This window comes from Myotis davidii, unplaced genomic scaffold, assembly GCF_000327345.1.
Source record: "Myotis davidii unplaced genomic scaffold, ASM32734v1 scaffold187, whole genome shotgun sequence".
Lineage (NCBI taxonomy): Eukaryota > Metazoa > Chordata > Mammalia > Chiroptera > Vespertilionidae > Myotis > Myotis davidii.
Genome location: NW_006383018.1, coordinates 7,646,232 through 7,670,830, shown reverse-complemented (window position 1 = coordinate 7,670,830; position 24,599 = coordinate 7,646,232). Strand labels below are relative to the sequence as shown.

The following is a 24,599-nucleotide window of genomic DNA, read 5'->3' as shown; positions in this document are numbered from 1 at the left end:
AGGGAAATACTGGTCTGCAGGTCCTATGTTGAAATGCTAACTCCTGATGAATAGCAATTGAGTCTACACTAATAAACAGCTACCATGTGACTGGTGAGAGGAAATGTGAATATATGTTGCTATGGGGTTGTCTGTGTTCAGATAAGGGAAAACAATCCCTTTGTAAGCTTCAGATCCTCATAATTTTCCCCAAAAAGCAATATTAAGAAATTTCTGTTGCTATTGGTAGTTGACTAAGATTAAAAGGGGATCTTGGGCTCAAGAGTAAGACAGTTACTTCTCTTGATTCTCCTGATTTACACATTTCAAGGTAACAACTGAACTGATGCCTTGTGCATAGCCAGAGGAAACATTTGTTTTAGATCAAACATATAGTATTGAGTAGGATATATATTCTCTTCCAAATATATAATATGTATTACATATAAAATATGTAAGAACTTCTAACCCATAACAGATCCAAACTATATATAAAAAAGGACAGGGAATAAATAGAATAAGGGAACTTAGGGCTTATTATTACTACTATCATTATCATTTTATTAGTGTGTTTACCTTTCAAACTAGTCCTTTGAGTTGAGGGACTATGTCTTAAACATCTCTGTATTTATTTTGTTACCCTCCATATAGAAGTAGTTGGTGTTCATTTACTGAGTAATGGAGAGTCACCATCTGCAGTATAATTGCAAAGAGATTCCAACTTGAGTGGACAGCACATGAAATTGTAAGGAAAAAGTTCTTTGAAGTGAAAATTTGGATTCCTTAGGAAATGGAATCTTCTCTAGCAGCTAAATCAAACTTTAAGATTAAGAGAACAACTTCAAGTTGAGGGATAAGTTTTAGTCTGATATTAGATAGAGAGAAATTCCATGGCCAAGAACATGTCAAAATAACAATGGCAATTACCTAGCTGCTCCAGAAAATTTGATCGATATAGACAAATAAGTGCAACCTTGAATTTGAAAGTGGGAAATTGAAGTTGATTTATCTGCCAGACTGACTTGTACTCAAAAGGATGAACAGAAGGTACTTTTAAATTCAACCCACTCAAATGCAAAGCATCAGAAACTCTGACAATCAACCGATTCTGAGGTAAGCTCTCTGGGACTCAGGTTCCTCGCTGGTGCATTGTATGAGCTTGATGTTCTCATTCAGTTCTATAAGGACTGAATTCGATGCCAGGCCTGCTACATGGTAGGCAGCATTCATTGAAAATGCCCTGGCTTCTAGTAACAGACATCTTGACTAACAGTGACTTGAATCATAAGCACTCTTTTTGTTGAGTAAACAGAATGTTTGAAGGTAGGTAGTCCAGGGTGGAATCAGTAGCTTAGTGAGGTTCTCCAGCAACCAGGCAGGCTCTTTGAAGTTTTTGCTGCATCCTCTTCATCATCTGAGAGATAATTGCCTCCTGGCTACAAGACAGCTAGTACAGCTCCAAGTAGGGAAGAAGAGTCAGGTTTCTCTTTGTATTCAGTAAGATCCCTACACCTGTCAGAACTCAGCCAAACCCCAACCTAGACTAACCAGTGGCAAAGGGAAAGGAGATTCTAGACTTGCATTGGACCAATTATCATTCATCCTACAACGCTGAAGGCAAAGAATAGGTTCCCAAGACCTGAACAGCTCAGAGTCCTAACAGCAGGGAAGGAAAGAGGAGAGAGGATGGATATTGTGTAGAAAATAAAACGTGTCTGCCAGAAACACTAAAGATTTATTCAATGTAAAAGTGAGGCTGCATTATGACTTTCATAGATCCTGAAAATGTTGCTTTTATGGGTTTATTCCTCAAAAAAAGTAAAAATAGTGTTTTAGAACTAAGTTAAGATAAAGACACATAAAATCCAGACTGAATTGTTATCTATTCATTCTTATGTTTAATTCTGATTTTATAAATAAAAACTGAAACATTTTTGTTGGTCCTAAATCATGTATCTACTATGCCTAGTGGATAATTCCACCCTGGGTTTATGTTGTGTTTTCAACTGACTTAGAAACACTAGAGGGAAGGGACTGTGTACTAGGTGTCATTATTGCCCTCAAAGCCCCTATCACATCACTGTGAGTCTAAAAGCTGCTCAACAAATATTACCGAGTTGAGCTAACACATCACCATTTCTTCCTCTAGGGTGAGCCAGGTCCTCCTGGTCCTTATGGTTCTCCGGGAGCCCCTGGTATTGGACAGCAAGGTATCAAGGTAACGATCCGTGTCTCTTTGCCCACTGATGATTTTTGAATTTATTGTAGGGGCTGGGGGAGTTGTGATTTAAACTCTGCTCAGCCTTGCCCTCACGGGTGTAAGGAGGCTGCTTGCAGAAGTTCCAGTCTGGATGCTTGGACTCTGAGTGCGATGCTCAGGGTCAGTTACCACTGAATCACCAAGGTATTTTGTTATGTGGTTGGAGGGAAAATTTTCTACTCTCCAAATACCCACTCTCTGGCCAGTGTACATGTGGTCCTGTTGATTCTTAATGGACTTTAAATGTTAACATGCAAAATGTTACTGGGATGTGAAACACCTTAATAGATAAACTACCACCCGCTCACAGTAAATAAGCCGACAGGGGCAGAAACCAGAAGAACCATGACACTGAAAAGTATATGTTGTCAGGAAGGTTAGTCAGGGACTGGAAGGAACTAGAACATCAGCACTGTGTCCTCTGCATCCTGCAGGATTAATAGAGTTTATTTTAAATGGATTTTCTCTGTCACTGGGACAAAAAGACATTGATGCAGGACTAAACCAGAGAGCAGTACAAAACAGTGCACTTTGAATGTAAACAATGTCCCCATGGGTGGCACGTACACAATAGCACTTGAGACTTCAGGGGAGGTGGAGTTTATGTCGGTGCAGTTATTGGAGAAGGATTCTGAAGGAGATCAAGTGTGAAACGGAACTGAGAGGAGAGGTGCCATGGGGGAGAGTGAGGACAGGGTGGGGGAGGGCAGCATGCCAGGATAGTGGGGAAGGGGCAGGAGTGGCAAGAACATTGTCATCTCAGTCACCAAAAGGCATCACACACAGTCCATACTGCCAATTACTACACAGTAGTTTCTGAAAGCGGAACGTGCCCTATTGCGTTTAGACAAGAAGGGATGCTGAACATTTTAGAGTAATTTGTTCACTTACATTCAAGCCATTCCTCCTCCTCCAGATTATGTTTTATCTTTTTGAATGAGAAAAGTTTGACTGTTTTGCTATTTATCTTTGTTGAACTCTTGAGAGTATTTTGTGCTGTTTCTTCTTTATGTAAAAGCTCAAGCTTTCATTTGATCATTTCTTTCTCTTAGGGGGAGAGAGGCCAGGAAGGAAGAACAGGGGCTCCGGGACCGATTGGCGTTGGTGAGCCAGGCCAGCCAGTAAGTAGCCAGAAATTCTAGACGGAATGGGAAGGACAACTATAGTTCTTACGTCCTCCCTCTGGCTAGAAAAATGGTTCAACTAATCCATCTTGTATCTTTTGGACAAACAAATGATAGTAAATATGCAAGAACCAGATACAAGGTCATTTCTTTTGGACAAACAAATGATAGTAAATATGCAAATGATAGTAAATATGCTTCCCTATTTTAATTTCATAATTAAAATAGGGAAGCACGTGCGCACACATAACAGACATAGTAGGTTTACAGTGGTTCATATGGAAAATAATACAATGATTAATAAGTAATATTACAAGAATAAACTCTGTTTTGCATACTCACAACTGTAAACCTACTTTTGCCCCACTCTGTATGTATATGATATGTACAACTGCTCTCTCCTACTGTAATCTCTTACAAGATTTGTCAGCTTGTTCAAGAATTATGTGTCAAAATTTCCTAGGAGATATGAGATCTGCATTCAGGCCTAATACCTGTAATTTACTTTCCTGTAACCATGAGAAACTCACCAACAATGAGGACTTCTCATTGCCTAATCCGTGAGTGTGTTCTAAAGCTGGTATGAAGGATGGTAGACAGGCCAGACCTGTGTTATCTGTAGCCTCTACCTCATGTAACTTTGAAGTTTCCTATTGTTGGAAAAGAAAAATAATGCTTCTGTCAAAAGAGATCTAAAGAGGAAATGAATAAAACATGACCATTCTAGCATAAAAAGCTCCTTAACTTTTCAAGTAATCATTCCCCTAGGAAAGACAGTGGCTGACTCACTGGGGTACAAATGAAAACATGGTTGGTGTCCCAATTTGGTTTTTCATTGCATAGCGCCTCATGTGTAAGTAGCAATAGAAACGTGCTTCCGGGTTGTAGGCTGTGAGTGGAATGGGAGCATATTGGCGAGTAGAATTCAGCAAATATATATAAAGAATTATACAGCAGCATCATATGAGGTTCATTCCTGGATGCAAGACTGATTTAATAATTGAAAAGTAATCACAATAGTACATTGTACTATAGGTTAAAAATTACATGATCATATAAAAAAGAAATAGGAAAGCATTCAACAAAATTCAAAATTCAAAACCCTCATAAGTCCTGATAAAAACTCTCAGAAACTAGGAATAAAAGGGAACTTCTGTGATACAAAAAAACTACAGCTAACATATATTCAATGGTGAAGTGGTAAAACCAAAAACAAGAGAAAGATTTTTGCTTTCACCAATCTTATTCAATGTAGTATTAGAAGTCCAAGCCAGAACAATAGGCAAGAAGAGGAAATAAAAGGCATAGATTTCAAAAAGAACTAAAGCTGTCCCTATTTGCAGATGACATAATGGTCTTCATAGAAAATCCCCAGAAATCTATACCAAACCTCCCAAAACTAATAATTGAACTAATAATTGAGGTCATGGGATACAAGCTGGACATGCAAAATCAATTTTATTTCTATAGTCTAGTAACAAATACAGAAAGTATCAGCTTTAATTTTTGATTACCACTTGTTTTGTGCTGGTCTCAGAGGTGACTAATTCATGAAAAATAAATTGATTCAGAATCTCAGGTGATCTGTTTGTTTTATGTGCAAGGTTATTTCAAGCGCTATCAGTAAAAGGAAAATACTCCCTGAAGTAGAACTGTAATTACTTTGAAGTTAAAAATAAAGGACATGGCATGTGTGAATATTATAGACAATTATTATTATTATTATTATTTATTTACCTTTAATGCTTGCAATATATATTATAACCACTTTGTTTATTGTCTACACTATTTAAATTATTAAGGAAAGTAAGAAAATAATGGATAATTATACTTTATCTTGCTAATGTTTCAAATAAAGCATTTCACCGACCAGACTGTGTTAACCGATAATTAGTTCCTCCATTATATTTTTTCATTAGAGGTGTTCATTAGACACCAAATAAGTACGCCATAGTTGTAATTGATTTTCATGGCCTTTGAAAAGGATACTGAGTTTTTTATAGAAGCATTTCTGTCCTTTAAAAATGTTCCATTGGTGCTGTCTTAATCAATTACAAATATAGTTAATCTAACCCAGTACCTGCTCTTCCTCTTCCGAGGTTAACAATCATCTCCTATCCTGACCACTCAACTAGAAAACTTGAGAATGTAGTGGTGGTGTGGAATACTACCCTGACGGTTTGCAGTAACTGAACCTTGGCTCTCTGTATTTTTAAATGCTCCTAAGTGATTGCTCACTAGCATTCGCTCTCTTTTCTCAGCAGTTTGGAACATATGGCTCCTAAAAGCCGCCATTATTTTCACTTTCACCTTAGCTGAGGTATTCTAGAAATGCGGGAGGAAAGGATCCGCGTTTGTTCTGTGCAGCGTGCCTCCCTCCTTACTTAATGTCACCCATTCATGCGGAGAATACCTTCTTTGTCAAAATGTCCATAAAAGGACAGTCTTAGCAACTGCAGGACTCAAGGAAAATAATTTTGATAGTGCTAGCAGATATTTATTGAGTGCTTCATTTGTAGAAGCTTTAAATCTCTCTGACTTAGTCCTTACAGTAATACTGAGGTTGAGGTAGGTACTGTTGCTACCACCATTGTGATGAGTTTGCTGAGCTCTAGAGAGAGGAACTGATTTGTGTAAGGTCACACTGCCAATACTACCAGGCAGAGCTGGCACTTGAACCTCAGTCCAAAGGACACCAGAATCTGCTTTTAATGATCATGCAAGACTCTAAACTCCATGAGACAGAAAGCAGGTTGGTCTGATCCTCTTAGAACCTAGCTTGGAGCCTTGCACCTGTTAGGCATTTGGTAAATATTTGTTGAATGAAAGAAAAAAATGGAATAAACTGGAAAATAGACTTATTTAGCATTTAATGTACATGGTGCTATTTTTATATGTCATATCATTGGGGAAAATGATAATCAGTCAATATGTTTTCTTGTCATAGTGTGTGATGTTAGACATTGTTTAGTTTACAGTCCAGTTTTCATGTCATATTTATTTTCCCCTTAGTTAATTGCTCTAACATTAAAATAAGCTGTCATGAATATTAATGCTTTAAGAACTTGGATTGCTAAAAACTAGGTTTTCCCATAAACATAACAATTTAAATGGAATTAAATGTTAGCTTTTTATTTTAATTAAAGTCTTTACTAAATTGGCTATGCATAAATATTAAAGAAGACTGTCTTTTAAAATATATCATATGGGGGGGGTATATATCATATATGGTGTGGCTCAGTGGTTGAATGTTGGCCTACGAACCAGAAGGTCATGGTTCAATTCCCGTTCAGAACATATGCCCCAGTTGCGGGCTCGATCCCCAATGTGGGGCATGTAGGAGGAAGCCGATCAATGATTCTCTCTATCTTTCTCTCTCCCCCTCTCCCTCTGAAATTAATAAAAATATATTCAAAAAACAGAAAAAAACAAATCTGAGATACAATTCTTATAAGCTTTGCTGTAAGCTTTTTTTCTTACAAATCCATAACGGTGCTCAGTCACTGATTAGCATAATGCTCCATCCTGGTTTTGCTTCCAAGCTTTACCAGAAAGCATCTCTTAAATGACCCTGGATGACTGTGTATCCAGCTCCAAGGTCGTTCAGAGGAGCTCTTATTCTGTCTCAGGTTTACTTCCCTGGCCAGTGAGCCCTAATTATCTTTTTAGAGCCATTCAAGGGAAAGCTCCAGTCTGGGCTTCTAAGATTCCTGTTGTTAGTCTCTGTTCTACTTTTTGGCCTGCTGGCCAAGAAGACCGAGGGGGAAAAGGGGAAGCCTTTTAAAATTCCTGGTGTTTAAGTGAGTGCATTACTGTTGTTTCTTATTATTCGGTGAGTACCTTTCCAGTCAGTCCACTTCAATGCCTGAAACTGTTGTTTTTCTTATGTGAGAAGTTCGCACCTTTCCTAGTGCTTTTCTGAGCAACAGTTACATGGACTTCTTAATTTTAATCATTGAGACAGAAAATCATGCTTCCCTTGATCCAGGTTTCTATGCACGCATAAATCTCCAGTGGATTCAACTAGTTCTTGAAATATTTCAAGTTTGAGTCCAAATTTATGAGGATAGAAATTAAAACATATGTAAACAGAATTCAGTATTTTAACCAGCTGTGCAGTGATTTCTTCACAGTTCTCCCAGGCCACATAATTCAACTCTGAAATTACTCTGCACCTGTATCCAGCCATGCAGTTCTTGAAGTTAGCCTTTCCTCATCGGGTTTATTTTCTGTACCTTATTCTAACACATCACTTAATTTCCATTTTCCATTAATTTGAGGACACCAGAATAGATAATCAGATGCCAACCAAGTGGAACAAGTATTTAATACGATGGGAATATCATTCTTCACAACTATAATTCTCCTGATTACTATGAAGCTTACTAAAAGAATTCTTACTAATGACTTCAATAGGACTATGTCATGCCCATGTGAACTGAAATATAACCATTTTTTTCCCCTTCCTCTCCTCCCTTCCCTTTCCTCTCCTCCCATGATCCTTCTCTCTTCTTTATTCTTCATTCCCTTTTATCCCATCCAGGGTCCCCGTGGTCCTGAGGGAGTGCCAGGAGAGAGGGGCTTACCGGGAGAAGGCTTCCCAGGACCAAAGGTAACAAGACCTTCTGTACTAGGAAAAGTGCTTTGTCTTGCATGGTCATGAATTACAAATTTTAAAAACTGTGTCCAATTATCAGAAGTCAAATATTTTCCTGACCAACTTCACCCTATTAAATGAAGGAATATGTAAATTTCCCCTTACCATGAAACGACAGTGAATTTTGCATCATAAATGAGTCGTTGACAGACTTCTACTTTATATAATTATTGCGTGTGAACTTAGAAAAATCTCTTGGACTGGAGTCATTAAAGCACAGTGATAGCCTCTTTACGCCCAGTAGTTGAGTTACAGTGTGTAGCTATGACGAAGCTTTACTCTCAGCTTTGTTTTTGTGAAATGTAGACAAGAAACCAGTTTGTAACAGCATTGCCTTTAGTATAATAAAAAAGGAATTAGCTTATTACTATAAGGAGCAAAATGGTATGAAAAACCAATCTTTTACCTGGAAATTGAGAATTTAAACATCTCCACTGCTTCCCATATATAATTCTTGGAGCTCAAGTTCCTCTAGACCAGGGGTTGGCAAACTTTTTCTTTCAAGGCCAGGCAGTAAATGTTTTAGGCTTTGTGAGCCATATGGTATGTGTTGCAACTACTTAACTGCTGTTGTAGCATGCAAGCAGCCATAAACAATGTAGCTTAAATGAATGAGTGTGACTGTGTTCCAGTAAAGCTATATTTTACAAAACACAGGCAGAGAGCTGGAGTTGGCCATTGGGCTTTAGTTTGCTGATCCCTTGTCTAGGCTATTTACTCAAAATCTGTGGCACCTTTGCCAAAGGCCACATGGGAAATGATTTTCCAAGATACTTTGGGCGGCATCAACAAAATTTGAGAGTAAGTAAGGATAAATTTTGGAGTCTTTTTCCTTCTTTTCTAAAGCCTTTCCCCCAAACACATGTGCATGCACACACACTGCCCAGAGAAGCACACATTCTTTTCTAAGTGACTAAGACCTTCCGCGGCATTCAGTCAGGTCTTTAAGTTCTGACCTTCTCAGTATTGCTGCACGCTCTAAAACTACATCTCATTCTTAGCCTCTTCTGTCTTGATCAATATTCACTGACCTATGAGGAAACCATATCTCAGCTAGAGGGAAATTAATTAGCTACAACAAATAATTCATATTAAGTTTTGAGAGACTGCTGGGTTGAATTTTCAAAGAGGTCCCTTTTAACTAACACATTTTAACTTGTCATAATAAATGAAAATGATATGTTAGGTAAAGGGGACTTTAGTAATGCCCTTGACTAACCAATATGTCACTATCAGATACAGAGGCTAGCAATTTAGGACTACATTTCAGAATGATTTATAATACATAGTTTCTTGAATTATTTTTTGTTATATAGTAAATTTTTATATATGTGTAGCCCAAACAACCTGGAAAATTTAAATAGCCAGAATTCTCTTTATAATCTATTTTTTTATTATCTATATATATAAAAGCCTAAGTGCCTGGCCAGTAGCTATGACATGCACTGACCACCAGGGGGCAGATGCTCAATGCAGGAGCTGCCTAGCTGTGATGACTTGGCAGCTGCAATTCTTGGGTGACATACCCAGAACCAGAGAGGAGGGAGCCTCATTCTGGGGTGCATCACCCGAGAACTGCCCTCTCGCAATCGGGGACCCCTCAGGAGATGTCAGAGAGCCAATTTCGGCCCGATCCTCACAGGCCAGGCCGAGGGACCCCAGGGCATCTAGTAAAGAAATAAATGAGAAATAAATATGTGAAACACTAAGAAGCATACAGGAGGGCATGTCTTAGTGACAAGTTCAACTGCATGATATAAAGATACACTCTTGCTCATAGTAACCCACACAGTGCATTGCCCTCTATCTCTTCAAACAAATACCCCACTATATTCAGGGTTGTTTTAGGGTCGGCTGTATGTAATTATGTTCTGTGGAAATGACCAGAAGAACCCACTTTTCAGACTACTTTATTCCCCAATCAGCAGGACCAAAGGGAGTTTTCTATATGTGCTCCTTGGGGCTGCTTATCATGATGTAGGACTTAAGTGATTATACCATGAATACATAGAGACACAAAGGATATTTTCCTCTTTTCTACGTTTCTTGCAAATGTCCTTTGATTTTACTCATGGTTCAAATAAATTCATGAGATGAATACTATTTTTGATTGCTTGTATGGTTTATTTTTCATACCAATGCAGTGTGATGACTTCATTGATATTATATTACATAGGTCATGTGATTCAATCCAAGGAGGTTTTACATTAATTTTTTGAAACTAAATTTTCAATGAATGTGTATAAATTCTGATATAAAACATTTAATAATTTAACCACACCAAGTATTAGTTCCTATACTAATGTGAGGGACACATTTCTTTTGTGTGACAGGTATAGTTGAAGCACTGTTGAGGAGACAGAGGACTGACTCAGTGAGTTGTATTCTGTGATTGATTAGGTTCCTCATCCCCAGATATTTCTGACTATTTTGGGAATAGAGCTCTTTTCCAACTTTAATGGTACTTCATATGTATTCTGTTTGGACAGAGTACTTCCTATTTAAGAGTTAAGACTACGGTTTTTTGCAAGTTACAAATCTTGGTGTCAGTTAGAATTATCCATTTGCAGTGAGCTGTAAATTTGGTTGCTTTGAATGCTTTAACTGTTTTAAAATTCTGATTTTTATTAGTGCACTGATGTGGCTCTCATATATTTTCAGGGTGAAAAAGGTTCTGAAGGTCCAGTTGGCCCACAAGGACTACAAGGCCTGTCAATCAAAGGGGACAAGGTAATACATAAGGATATAGGATGGAAGAGATGCCAGTAAAATTGTTTTTTAAAATTTTCATTATGTATGTACATTTATGAACTGTATAAACCTGACAACCACATCACACAGGTGTCAACTTAGTTTTAAATCAAGTATATGCAAGGTATATTATTGTAGAGATGAATTATTATCTGGAAATTCCCATATTATATATTTATAGAAATGTCTCATTTATTTGGGTTCTAACTTTCAGTATCCCTATTGTCAACCAAGCAGCTTTGAAGCCAAACATTAGCTTAACCTCTACTTAGTTAAGAAAATAGCTGTTGAAACATGACTTGACCTCACTACAGAAGCAATATCCACTCTTAGGCTCCCACTAAAAAATATTACCTTAAAAGGAGGCTGAAAGAAGATAACTCATTTAAGAAAACTAGCATCGATGTCCTCCAGCAAGGACCAACAAGAATCCACCTATAATTGAACAAATTTAGGTGTATTGAATCTGCTGTGAAAGAGGCCACATACCGTGGGAATTTATCACAACTCAGTAAGATGAGAGATTTGTTTTCATAGAAGTTGGGCTTATATATTAGGTGGCTTGGGTGAGTGTCTAAGAAAGTATGAGTTGGCTCTGAACTGGATGCTCTCGGGAAGTGGGGGTAATTTTAAGTTTGGGTATTTTAATGAATCTTACTTAGGAGGAGAGAAAGATGGAGCCAGGCTAGTTGTAATTGGTAAAGAAATAGCAGTTACTCATATTAGTCGGTATAAGAGAATGTTTGATGCCTTTTGAGGAATTGGACATTTTTTTTCTGTCTGTGCTCAGACATGACTATGGAGAGGTTTTGCTTCACCACACAGAATGGCCATGTCTGACTCTGCTGTTGTAGCATGCAAGCAGCCAGAGAGAGTAGACTTGAATCTTGCCGCTGAGTGGGGTGTACTTAACCTCATCAGGAAAATGGGGATGCCTACCTTCAGAGGGTTGTTGTGAGGATTAAATGAGATACAGAATGAAAAGCATTTAGTGCAATGCCTGCCACATGACAAGCAATCAAGTTATGAATCAGAATAATCCAGTTATGAATTAGAACTGAACTCCATGACATTTTCCTTCCTTGATACTTATTTAGTCTGGGATTGATAGAGAGTGAAACACTAAGAAGCATATCCCAGGGCATGTTTTAGCGACAGGTTCAACAGACTTTGTAATAGTATATACAGTATAATCTAATGATGTACTTTTGTTCATAAAAATATATTTATGTAGCCCAGCATTTATTTAGCCTAATACTTTATTTTGTAAATAAAGTATTATTAGAACACTTCATTTATGTGTCATCTATGGCTGCTTTCACACTACCCAAGCAGCATTCATTAGTCATGAAAGAGACCTTATTATGCCCTCACACATAAAATATTTGTTGAAAGCACAAAGGATGGATGAATGATATTCTTCTTAATGATAACATTTATTTTGTTTCCCAAATTTATTTCATGGAGGGGAGAGGTAAGGTTCTTTAATTTTGTTGTGTTTAACGTAGACAATTTCTTAATTTTCAAAATACATTTAAATAAGATTAGGAGGGAAAAGGTATTTAGAGAAATTTGCAATATTTTGCTTCAATTTATTTCTCAAATCCTGTTTTCCTTGGACTCTATGAACTTAATACTTTTAAATATTTCTGTTATGAGCCTAACAGAAAGTGTTTGTGTCATTATAATAACCATTCAGGATCTTTTGATTCTTGTGGGAAAAAATGACTGATAAATATAAACTGGTGCAAATTCTCACCAATTCAGACTAAATAGTAAAACATAATTAACTATTTTGGCAAATTTGAACTAAACTGCTTAAAAGGAGTTCACTAACTTTCCACATTGAACTTTTTTAAGGATATAAAAATAGATTTGAATCCAATGTAATTCCAGATTAGCAAAGTATGAAAGAATGAAGTTTCATTTTATTGTTATATTTCTGATTTATTTTCTATACAGGGGGACTTGGGACCTGTGGGACCCCAAGGACCAATGGGCATCCCTGGAGTTGGGAGTCAAGGGGAACAGGTAATCAATGCTCTTGCCCTTTCCTGCCCAATGCTGGAGTTCATCGAAGGCCAGTCCTGCAAACAGCAATGAGTGTAGTTGATAGTTAAATTGCAATGAAATTCACATCCAAAATTAATATAGGAAAGGATAAGGTGGTTTGTGAGATCTTATTAGAACTTCCAAAACTGAAAAAATAATGAATTTCTTGATGCTGTAACTTTTAACCTTAAAACCTAATTAATAGGATAAGAGTTTTTGGATAATAGTTTGTATTTTTAGTATCCCTCGGGAGCAATAGTTTATTTACCTGTTGCTTTGTGTGTTTATTTCCCCACCTTGCAGCTTTGTGAGTGATTAAATCGCACTCTCTCCCAATGGCAGTAGTGTAGTACTTCCACCCCCAAGCCATGAACCAATTTGAAAAAATGTTAAATTTAAAACAAGGTCCAGAATCAGAGGTAACTACTTGACTTTAAGGAGCACCATTCCTGAATAGACACAAGCCACAAACAGAGTTTATAAATGACACTTGGCCCCTGTTGGTCAGAATAAAGAAAAGATCTCTTAGCTTGTCTTTACATTCATGACTGAAATTGCTTCCAAAATCTTCTGACCAGAACTACTGGGAAAGCTGGATAATCTTGTTAGATCTGAATAATATGAAGATAATATAACAGTCCTATCTAGAGTTGTTGCTGACCGTATGCTTTTACCTACATTATCTCATTGAATTAAGTAACCAATATATCCAAATTTATGCTGAACACCCTTCTCCTTAAAAAATGGCAAATCAGTTTGGTTAAAATGTAGAGTTAAGGTTTGAATTATTCTACTAGAATGAATAGTGCTTCTTTTATCTAAGATAGTGGGAGAAGAAAAGGATTTTAAAAATGAGATAATTCCAAAGCTTCTTGTTGACATTAATTCTGAGTCATTTCTAATTATTGAGTATATGTTTATTGTTGCTAATCCAAGCAACAGCGAAGTTGGACTTACTCCTTTTTCCATTTCCTTTTCCTTGATAGAGGTCCTAGTGTAGTACATTAGGAGGGTTAAGGTGCAAGAGGAGCCAAGATAAATCTATAAATAAATGCTTAGAAAATATTTAAGAGCTGTACATTTTGACTACATAGGGGTTGACTGTGTGACCAGGCATTCTCAGGCTTTGAGGTTTATTTGTTTACCTTCTAATCTCAGAAGTGGCTGGACAGTGCTGCCACATCCTGGGTCTCGTGGCGCTCCTGGTGCTGAGTCACCACCATCAGGCTGAAAAATGAGGTTCAAAGAAAGCCAAGTCTTTCCAGATGGCCTGGGAGTTCTGGACCTCCCACCTGCAGCTTCCTGTTGCCTTTAATATTGGTTCTTCCTGGAGGCTGTTTTCCTTTATCTTAAAAAAGCCCTCAGACCTCCTCGACCTCTTTGGTTTTCTCATCCCCTTCTGTTCTTTTCCAATAGAAAACAATTTTTAAGGTAGAAAGGTCCACATGGAGCTAAGCCCTACTGGGTAGGAGATGGAATAGAATGTGCTCTTTGTAAATTACTCTGAGCGAGAAACAAATTTGTTTATCCTTTGATCTAAGCTCTACTTAACTTTAACCTTAATTCATGCCATTATTCATTTTTCTTATCCTTAATTTAACATGTTTATCCATTGAATTCCTGTAATTATTAGATCTTTCTATTTTTCATATAGAAATGAATTTTCCCATTCATCTGTTTATGAGGGAACTTCTGTTTCCATTACCAGCAACTAGCATATAATATCCCTCAAGTGGACTGCAGATTTTCATTAAATATTTGCAGACTTGACAATATCAAATCTTTTTATAAAACAGAGTAGAATCTAAATAACCATATATACATATATATGCACATATAGGCACATCCCTTGGAAATTTTTTGGTTCTTTGTCCCATTGCATGCTACTTGTGGACTACTGAAAAAGTTAAGAAGAATTCCTTCTTATAAAGACTCAATATCTTAAAACTTGGCTTTCTTAAATTGTTTAGACTGCTTCATCTTCATCAACCAGAGAAAGGGAATACTAATTGTACTTTTTAAAATGAGCAAGCAGTTGTATGACTTGGTTAGATAAAGGACATAACGTTTTCAATAAAATAATCATATTTCTGTAACCATTATATGCACTGTCATGGTTTGTGGAGTGCAAGCAAAACAAAATCTTAGTTTTTTCTCTCATCATCCCTTTAAACTTTTTTTCATTAGGGGAAGATTTTTCTTTGTTGTACCAGAGAAATAAATTAACACCAGGTTATAGACTTTTCTTATCACTTTTAAGTTAATAGAAAGTTTTAGGGTCACTCTAAGTTACAAATCAGTTTTAATTGTACAATAAAAATTATCTAGTCGATATATAAATCTTCCTTTCAATCTTTCCTCATCTGGTCTGAGCTGCATGGAGACCCTGTGGTCCATGGGAAGATCTCTGCTTCTCCTCCCTCCCGGCTGAGTCAAGGCTGGAGGAGAGGTTCAGTACAGAAATTCTTTCTTGACTGCTCCATTGTCAGATGGCTTTGGGTCCTCTGGTCTTGGCAGATTTTGATTTTGACACCCTTTCCTGTGGGGATCCGGCACTGGCCCCTGCTTTTGCTCCTCCTAGGACATGGGTGAAGGACTCTTCCTCCAGCGATTTCTCCCATCAGCCTCTGCTTTTCTGGAGGTTTACTCTATACTGACTCTTTCTGTTGGAGTTCCATTACTCTTTCAGACCCTTTTGGTCAGTACTCAAAACAGCCCAGTTCTACTCTGGTCCACAGAAAAAACTCACATGGCCTTTGCACAAGGCTTGATGCTCAGGCTGATCCCACACCAGCGCTTTCTGGACTACCGCAGTCTACTTTAGCTTTCTTAGACATGAGTCAGACGCTGGCCCTTGTGAGTAAAATAGGTGAAGGGATTAAGCAAAACAAAACAAAACTCATAGATACAGACAATAGTATGGTGATTACCAGAGAGGAAGGGGGGCTGAAAAAAGAGGGAGGGGGAAAGTAGAAGAGAGTAAAGGGGGGATAAATGGTGATGTAAGGAGATTTGACTTTGGGTGGTGAACACATAATAGAATATACAGATGATGTATTATAGAATTGTAACTTATAGAACTTTATTAACCAATATATTCAATCAAAAGAGGGCTCTTAAAAAATAAAATTCAGTCACTTTTTTTGGTTTGTTTAAAAAAATATCAAGATCTTCAAGTGGTTACCCCCTTTCTCGAATGGGGTACCGAACAAAGCAACTTAAACCCCCTCTCTTCTCTAAAGAAAAAATTTCATGACTCCTTTCTCCAAGGAACTTTATAAATGCTGTCTCCTTCCCCCTTTTATACCTACAACATGAGTGAGAGTCAGATGTTTGAACATGTATAAGTTTAGTGTCTGCTGCCTATCGCTTCTTACAACCTAGGTCAAACCTTCATTTTAACATCTTGATATATACCAATTGGTACAGCTCGTTTGCTAGCATGTGACTGAAATGGGTTAACAAGATGAAGAGTTATTGCTCTTCTTTAGAACTCCAAGCTGGCATGGTAGCTCTGCTTATCAGGGCTTCAGGCTTCTTCATTATTGTCCGCCCGCCATCCTGAGGGTGCGCTTTCTTCCTCCATGGGAAAAACACCATGTCTTCACTTCATCCACTGGAAAACGGGTGTAAGGGAGGAGGAGGCATGCTTCTACCTTTGGCATGGACCGGAAATTACACATATCCCTTCCATTCCCGTTCCATTGGCCAGAACCCAGTCACATGGCAACACCTGGCTGCCACAGGAACTGGGAAATACAGCCTTTATTCCAGGCAGCCATGTGGGCCAGCTGAAATTTCTCTTACCATGGGAGAAGGGAGAATGCATTTCATGATTCACCTAGCAGCCTCTGCTATCCCATTCACCTAATATTGACTATTAGTAATTCATTATGGGACATGAACTAAACTCACTTTAGAGGATTGGAAACTCTTACCCACATTTCTTCTTAATTTCACTAATACTATTAAATTTTTTATTTTTATTTTAAAGGGAATCCAAGGCCCTATTGGTCCCCCTGGTCCTCAAGGACCCCCAGGACAGGGCTCACCTGGTTCCAAGGTAACTTTCTCAATGAAAAAGGAGTTTCATATGTCTATAAATACATTGGCTGTTTTTTGGGCAGTGGGCAGGCATTTGGAAGGCAGCAGATGAAATGCACTTAAAAATCAGAGATCTCTACTTAATGTAAAATCTTACTGATAATCCCAATGGTGTAGAAAATGTAATATATATTCCTTATGCTCTTAGAAGCTTTATTTAAACAATCTAAACAATCTTCATTTATTGTTTTCTTTGTTACTTTTACTTAAGAGACCCTATTCTAGCATCTCAAGCAGTAATATCAGTAGGAATTACCTGTGGTTACATGCCTCTTTGGACTGACTCATTTTTATTCTCACCAGCACTTCCACAGTAGGGCCAACTGCTAAAACAGTTAGTTAAAGATATGGAGTCAGAAATGACCCAACAAATAAACATTTTCTATAAACAGGAATCAAATAATCTCCTAAATTAGAACTATTATTTATCCCTTGGGGAAAGGTATGATACCTATTTCTAATTAGCTGTCCTTAATGTTGCTTCAAAAAATCATTAATCATTGTTAAATAAATAAAATACTTCTCTGAGAGGTCTCACCTTCAGGCCCACTCCTTAGCGATGCCCATGTGAGAAGCAGCTCAATAGACTGCTGTTACTGTCCTTGAAATGCCTGATTCGGGGCACATCATCGGAAGCTCAGGTTGTTCTCTCTGGTAATGATACTGCTTTTGATCATCGGTCATCTTGACTTTTCAGGTGTCAATTTTAGTTGTTCTGGAATATAACTATCATTTCCAGGGACTCTTTATGGGGGGTGGGGGTCCTTACAATCAATTTTGAGTATGTTACATAGCCTATACTTTAAGCCAGATCTTTCCACAGTCCAAATGTGGTGGGGTAAAGTATATATATGAATTGAGCTCATGAAGCTCAGTGTTCTCCTATTTTGTTGATATAAGACAACTCTTAGGAGACCAAAGAAGGAGTATGTTGTTTTTATTTTGCTGCCTTAGTCAAATACTCTTCAAATATTCTTTCCTTATTAGGGAGAAGCGGGCCTGCTAGGACCTCCGGGCCCTAGAGGACCAATGGGGATTGGAGTACAAGGTCCAAAGGTGAGCTGACCATGCTGCTCAGAAGCATTTAGATGACTTATGTGTTATTATGTAAAGTTTCATTTATATATGAAATAGAGATCATGCATGTGTCATCTAACTGTTCCTTTCTTTACCAGTGTAGTGTTTATTCAGAAAAGGGTCTGATGCTCAGTATAACTTTTATTGTTAAAGAATAACCAAAATAGGTTTATTGTAATGACTGCTGCTGGTTTTATTTATTTACTTATTCATTTATTAGCAGCACAGGCTCTATTTTGGCACAGAGTGATTCTTTAGAACATTATTGCCTGCCATATTATAAAACAAAGCACCTAGTAGTTAGGATTTCAGTAAGGGCTACTTTGTTTTATGATTTCCTAAGCAATGCATTCCCTAAATCTAACGTATGTTCAGCCCACTTCTGTCACCCAGTAATTTTATATGTCAACATGCTATTTGTTTCCCTTGCTTTTACGTAACTCTTATCTCAACTTGCATGTTTTTTGAATTTAAGGTGACCCTTGAATAATGTGAAACATAAGGGTGTGGACGCACTCCAACAACTTTCGACTTCCCTTAAAGCAGGTTGTCCCTTGGTATCTGTGGGGGTACTGGTTCCAAGACCTCCATAGACATCAAATTTTTGGAGATTTAAGTGCCTTACATAAAATAACATAGAAGAATGCGTACAGTTGGCTGTCCACATACATGGATTCCCAATCATAGAATAATTTCACTGTACTTTTTTTTCAGTAGCTTTTTTAGTTTGGTTTAGTTGAAATGCCCCTCAATTACTTTTAATATATTTTGCTTGTAATAAATGTAGTAAGGACACTTTTATACTGTTTGAAATGGCATGTGCTTTCTCTGAATATATTAAAAAACTTATTATTAATCATAAATTAACTTGAAAGCATGTAGAATTGTTGAGCATTAGAGCTGGAAGTGATGTTAAGTCCCCAATTTTTTCATGTCACTTTTATATTCGTTTCTCAGGATTGCTGTAACAAAGTACCACAAACTGTGTGGCTTAAAACAATAGGATTTATTGTCTCATAGTTCTGGGTGCTAGAAAAAAAAAAATCAAAGTGTGTGCAGGGACATCCCTCCTCCAAAACCTGTAGGGAAGAATCCTTCTTTGCTTCTGAGCTTGTGGTGGCCAACCGTTGGCATCCCTTGGCTTGTAGCTACATCACTCTAATCTTTGCCGCTGTTGCCACATGGTATTCCCCCTATGTGTCTTATCTTCACATGGTGTTTTCCTCTTTTTATAAGGACACCAGTCATACTGGATTAGGGCCCACACTAATGACCTCATCTTAACTTGATCGCATCTGGAAAGACCCTATTTCTGAAAAAGGTCACATTCACAAGTACCACGGGTTAGGACTCCAACGTATCTTTTTTGGGGTCAATTCAACCAATAACAAACAACATAATCCAAAACTGAGACCCAGAGAGGTTAAGTAATTTGCCCAAGGTCAAATAGTTTATTAGTAATTACTATTTAGATTTCTCAGCTTAGAGGCTTTTCTCAGACACTATAAGATATATCTTATTGCAGGTACTGCAAAATGGGGGTGCATGATAAACATGAACTCCTGGGAAATAAAATCTTTGCTTATCCACCAGGGGGAGCCAGGCTCAGTAGGACTCCCAGGACTGCCAGGAGTGCCAGGCGAAGATGGAGCTGCTGGGAAGAAGGTAACTACGTTTCCATATTCCCCAGGGTAAAAACTACTGAACCACAATATACCTTAGTCCTACAGGACCTCAAATTAAACGATCCAGGACAAACTTAGTCTTAAAATACAACAACAAGCCACAAGTCTAAATTTCCTTGTTCACTGGCTCCAGAGAGAAAGAGAGCACGAAGCCAAAAGAAAAGTAGTGCTTCACACCTTCTGCCTTCTCTCAGTGTTTTGGACATGGCATTCTCCAATGACCTAGTCTTTCTGGGATTCCTAGAAAGCACTTTCATTTAAACTTAGAGAAAAACACCCTTTTTTTCCCCTCTAAAAGAAGCATCTGCAAATGTATTCAGGAAGTAAGGCCATTATAAAGATTTCCTAAAGCACTTTGAGTAGTCATGTGAAATACTCATTTTTCAATATAAGTAGTGAAAATCAGCAGATGGGAAGGCTGAAGATCTTTCTTGTTTTCTTAAAAAAAATCACAAACCACCAAATGTGAATGATGAGGCAAAAGAAATCAGCGAATAAATTGGCCTTTTTCATGATATTTCCAACTGCTCTGAGCTAAACTATAGAGTTTGATATTAATTTATTCAAGTTGGTAAATTTCCAAATTAATTTTGAGAGTAGAGTTAAAGTCAGGCCTGCTTTGGAGGGTCTCAGCAGAGAACCCACTGGCCATGAGAAGGGACAAGGTGGGCTGATATATACTGTCTCCAAAGGGTCAGCTAAGACATCAGTATCATTTCCTCCAGGGAGAAGCGGGGCTTCCAGGAACAAGAGGCCCGGAGGGAGCACCTGGAAAAGGAGAACCTGGCTCCAAGGTATGGAGTTGACAGTGCTGGGGAAGCAGACTGCCTGTGTTCTGGTCCTGATACTAAGGAGCCAACTTAGGAAAAACCTGATTGTTATTCTTGCTCTGTCAAATGTGTTTACTTCTGGCTCAAAGTTATGGATACTAGCCTGTGAGCTCTGGAAGAAAGCAAGTATGTATTATTCATTTTTATTTCCTAACATCTATTATAAGACACAGCTTATATAAACTGTTCAACACAGGTTTTTCTTAATAAATAGCCAGACTGAATTTAAAAACACATAGGAAGGGAAAAGTAGGCTTGAGATACACCCTTGAGACCTGAAAGCCCATAATTTTTCTTTATTTATGGAGTTTCACACAGTAATAAGAAATATCACCTTATTAAGTGGCAATTTTACTTTCACAACACGGAATAAATTTATTTTACACATTGTAGAAATGCTAGTGAATGCCATCTTTATATGTCATGACAAGAATATCTAAATTCATCAGTAGGACCATTAGTGACATAACCCACAGCTCTAAGGTGCCAGATGTCCCTGCAGTTTTTATCTAGAGTCACCAATGCCCATATAAAGCTTTTGAAGAATTCAGTATGAGGGAAGTAAAAATAAAATCTGTACACTTATTAGTACTCTATAATTGTATTAAAATAGTAATTGATTGCTTAAGAAGTTTATGTCTTGAAAAATACTGGCTAAAATTGAGTCCTTACCCTTAAATGTGAGAATTTGAAATTTAAATATATTTGTAGAATTTCAAACAATTTTATTTATTGACTTACCAGATTATAAGATCTTTAGGGGAAAGGGGGAAGGAGATGTGGACAGAGAATACCTTTTTAATTAACATTATTCAAAAATACTTATAGAAATTCTTGCCTACTAACATTCAAGAGAACTAATGTATTCTAGAATGCACTTTTGGAACATAGACCTATGAATTAATAACTGAAGCTGAAAGAATGAATGATATCTGGGAGAAACAGAGCTGAGGTTTGAATATCATGCTGTACAGTAGCTGGAGAAAGAATACTGAGAGCAGGACAAAGATAAGCAGAAGAGTTACCATGTTAGGGAAACCAAGGAGAAAGGGTTTCAAAGGGTGGCACATGCCACCCCCCAAGCAAGGAGAATGTGCATTGGAAAGAGAGGCCACTGGATTTGTGGCATTGAGGTGATCTGTGGCTTATGGAAGGCTATAGGAGAAGAAATGCTGGGAGGTTTCTGAATGAAGATGAAACAGTTCCTCTGGGGGAGCGACAGTGGGCAACCAGGCTGGGGAACAGTAGTAGCCAGTTTCTAGCTCTGCCCCAGGTTCATGCACACATATCTTTCTACCAACAGAATTATCAGTCTCCTTTGGGAGAAAGAACTATACTCCCTAAGGAGGAATAAATGGGACTGAATTTGAAAAATATCTCATTTTATGTTTTAAAGCTGAAATAGCATGGAAGCTGAAGACCCACCTGTTAATAGGCCAAGGGTGCAAAAGAACTGTGAATTCAAACAAAGGTCCCCAAAGAAGGACACTGAACTTAGGTTTTTTTTATTAAATCATATTGGATAAATGGTGAAGACTGAACAATTCTGAAGTACCCAATATGCTCAAGAACATCAACAAAACCTATATAATTGAGCTGGGCTTGGGGCACATCACTTTAAAATTGGCATTAGTTAAGAGTGTGGCCCTGGCCGGTTTGGCTCACTGGATAGACCGTCGGCCTGGGAACTGAAGGGTCCCAGGTTCGATTCTGGTCAAGGGCATGTACCCTGGTTGTAGGCACATCCCCAGTAGGGGGTGTGCAGGAGGCAGCTGATCAATGTTTTTCTCTCATCAATGTTTCTAACTATCCCTCTCCCTTCCTCTCTATAAAAAAAAAATCAATAAAATATATATATTTTTAAAAAAGAATGTGGCCCTGATATGGTTGCTATATGATTGAGGAGGGCTTGTTAATACAACTATATTCTTCTAATTACTTTGTCAGGGTGATGAAGGAAAGAAAGGGAGCAAAGGAAATCATGGGCAGAGGGGATTTCCGGGACCCGAAGGGCCAAAGGTAAGGTTTTTATACTCTGACTTTTGCTTTGGGGAGCTTGTAATTGTGTCTGGTTTTAATAGAATATTAGATTTCTACTGCATATCTGGTTTCCAATTTCCTCCTCAACAAATACAAACCAAAAACTCCTAAATGAAAAAGGCTTTAGGAAATATACTATTCCAGACCACAATAGAATGGAATAAAGAGATTGCATAAAATATGTACTCTTCATTGGAATATTTATGCTTCTAAGAGAGAACCTGCAGTCCTCTCTACTAACAATCAAATATTCAGAAGTTGTGATAAAGTTAGGAGATACCAATTCTCTGGCATCTTGCTTTGCTGAACAACTTACAAGGTCCTAGACTGAGAGGCAGTGCAGAGGGGATGACGAGCGGGGCTACAGAAGGCAGGAGAGTAGGATTCTTATCCTGCCCCTCCCCAGAACCTTCCAGGCTAATTGTTTCAACCACAGAAAAAAAGTAATAATAGTATCTATTTCACAGGGTTGTTGGGAAGACTAAAACCGTTAATAAAATGTTCAGCACAGTTCCTGGCACATAGTGAGAGTTCAATAATGCAGTTATTTAGAGAGAGCAAAATCAATACTGTGAAATGTGAAATAAGGGGAGACTTATTTCTGATAAACTATCCAGGACAGGAAGCTGAGGGAGAAGTAAAGGAAATTGTGAGGCAAGCAATTAGGTATGTGTTCTGACTTAGCAAGAGAGAATATTGAGATCATTTGGATGTGTTGGGAAACAGAAATGGCAAACCTAAAAGAGTTCAGGCCTCTAGGAAGATGCTAATTGTAAAAAGAGATAAGGACCAGACTATTAAAGAACAACTAAAAAAAAAAAGTACTCGCATGATGAGAGCAGGTGCAAAACAAAGCATCCCTCGTAGACCAGTGAATCTTTTTAAAAAAAATGTTATTATTGCCCAAACCGGTTTGGCTCAGTGGATAGAGCGTCAGCCTGCGGACTCAAGGGTCCCGGGTTCGATTCCAGTCAAGGGCATGTACCTTGGTTGCAGGCACATCCCCAGTGGGGAGTGTGCAGGAGGCAGCTGATCGATGTTTCTCTCTCATCGATGTTTCTAACTCTCTATCCCTCTCCCTTCCTCTCTGTAAAAAATCAATAAAATATATTAAAAAATGTTATTATTGAGAATATTACAGATGTCTCCCACATTCTTCCCTTTGCCCCCCTCCACCCATTTCCCATCCCCACACAGGCTTTCACCTGTCTATTGTTTGTGTCAATGAGCTATGCATGTACGCTTATAAATTCTTTGGTTAATCTCTTCCTGCCCTCCTTCCTGCCTTCCCTGTGAGATCATCAGTCAGTTTTATGCTTCCATATCTTGTTTGTCAATTTATTTTGTTCCTTAGAATCCACATATTAGTGAGATCATGTGATTTTTGTCTTTCTCTGACTAGCTTATTTCATTTGGCATAATATTGTCCAGGTCTATCCATGCTGTCTCAAAGGGTAAGAAAGCCTTCATTTTCACAGCTGCCTATTGTTCCATGAGATCATCAGTCAGTTTTATGCTTCCATATCTTGTTTGTCAATTTATTTTGTTCCTTAGAATCCACATATTAGTGAGATCATGTGATTTTTGTCTTTCTCTGACTAGCTTATTTCATTTGGCATAATATTGTCCAGGTCTATCCCTGCTGTCTCAAAGGGTAAGAGAGCCTTCATTTTCACAGCTGCCTATTGTTCCACTGGGCAAATGTATCACAGCTTTTTTATCCACTCATATACTGATAGGGACTTGGGCTGTTTCCAGATCTTGGCTATTGTAAGTAATGCTACTATGAACATAGGGGTGCGCATATTCTTTCTGATTGGTTTTTCCATTTTTAAGGGTATATTCCTAGAAGTGGGGTCACTGGGTCAAATGGCAATTCCATTTTTAATTTTTTGAGGAACCTCCATACTATTTTCCATAGTGGCTGTACCAGTCTGCATTCCCACCAGCAGTGTACTGGGTTCCCTTTCCTCCACATCCTCACCAGCACTTGTCATTTGTTAATTTGTTGATGGTAGCGATTCTGACAAGTGTGAGGTG

The 24,599-nt window shown here is 38.0% G+C and overlaps 1 protein-coding gene across 1 annotated transcript in view; it reads left to right on the top strand.

Moving 5' to 3' along the window:
* The window catches only part of COL28A1 (collagen type XXVIII alpha 1), a 139,266-nt gene that overhangs the window by 42,140 nt on the left and 72,527 nt on the right, over nt 1-24,599 (top strand). Inside the window, exons 11-20 of the mRNA XM_015558260.1 lie at nt 2,129-2,197; nt 3,292-3,360; nt 7,907-7,975; nt 10,682-10,750; nt 12,734-12,802; nt 16,818-16,886; nt 17,915-17,983; nt 19,598-19,669; nt 20,415-20,483; nt 22,467-22,538. Of these exons, the coding sequence (XP_015413746.1) occupies nt 2,129-2,197; nt 3,292-3,360; nt 7,907-7,975; nt 10,682-10,750; nt 12,734-12,802; nt 16,818-16,886; nt 17,915-17,983; nt 19,598-19,669; nt 20,415-20,483; nt 22,467-22,538 (696 nt within the window). The remainder of the gene's footprint in view (nt 1-2,128; nt 2,198-3,291; nt 3,361-7,906; nt 7,976-10,681; nt 10,751-12,733; nt 12,803-16,817; nt 16,887-17,914; nt 17,984-19,597; nt 19,670-20,414; nt 20,484-22,466; nt 22,539-24,599) is intronic.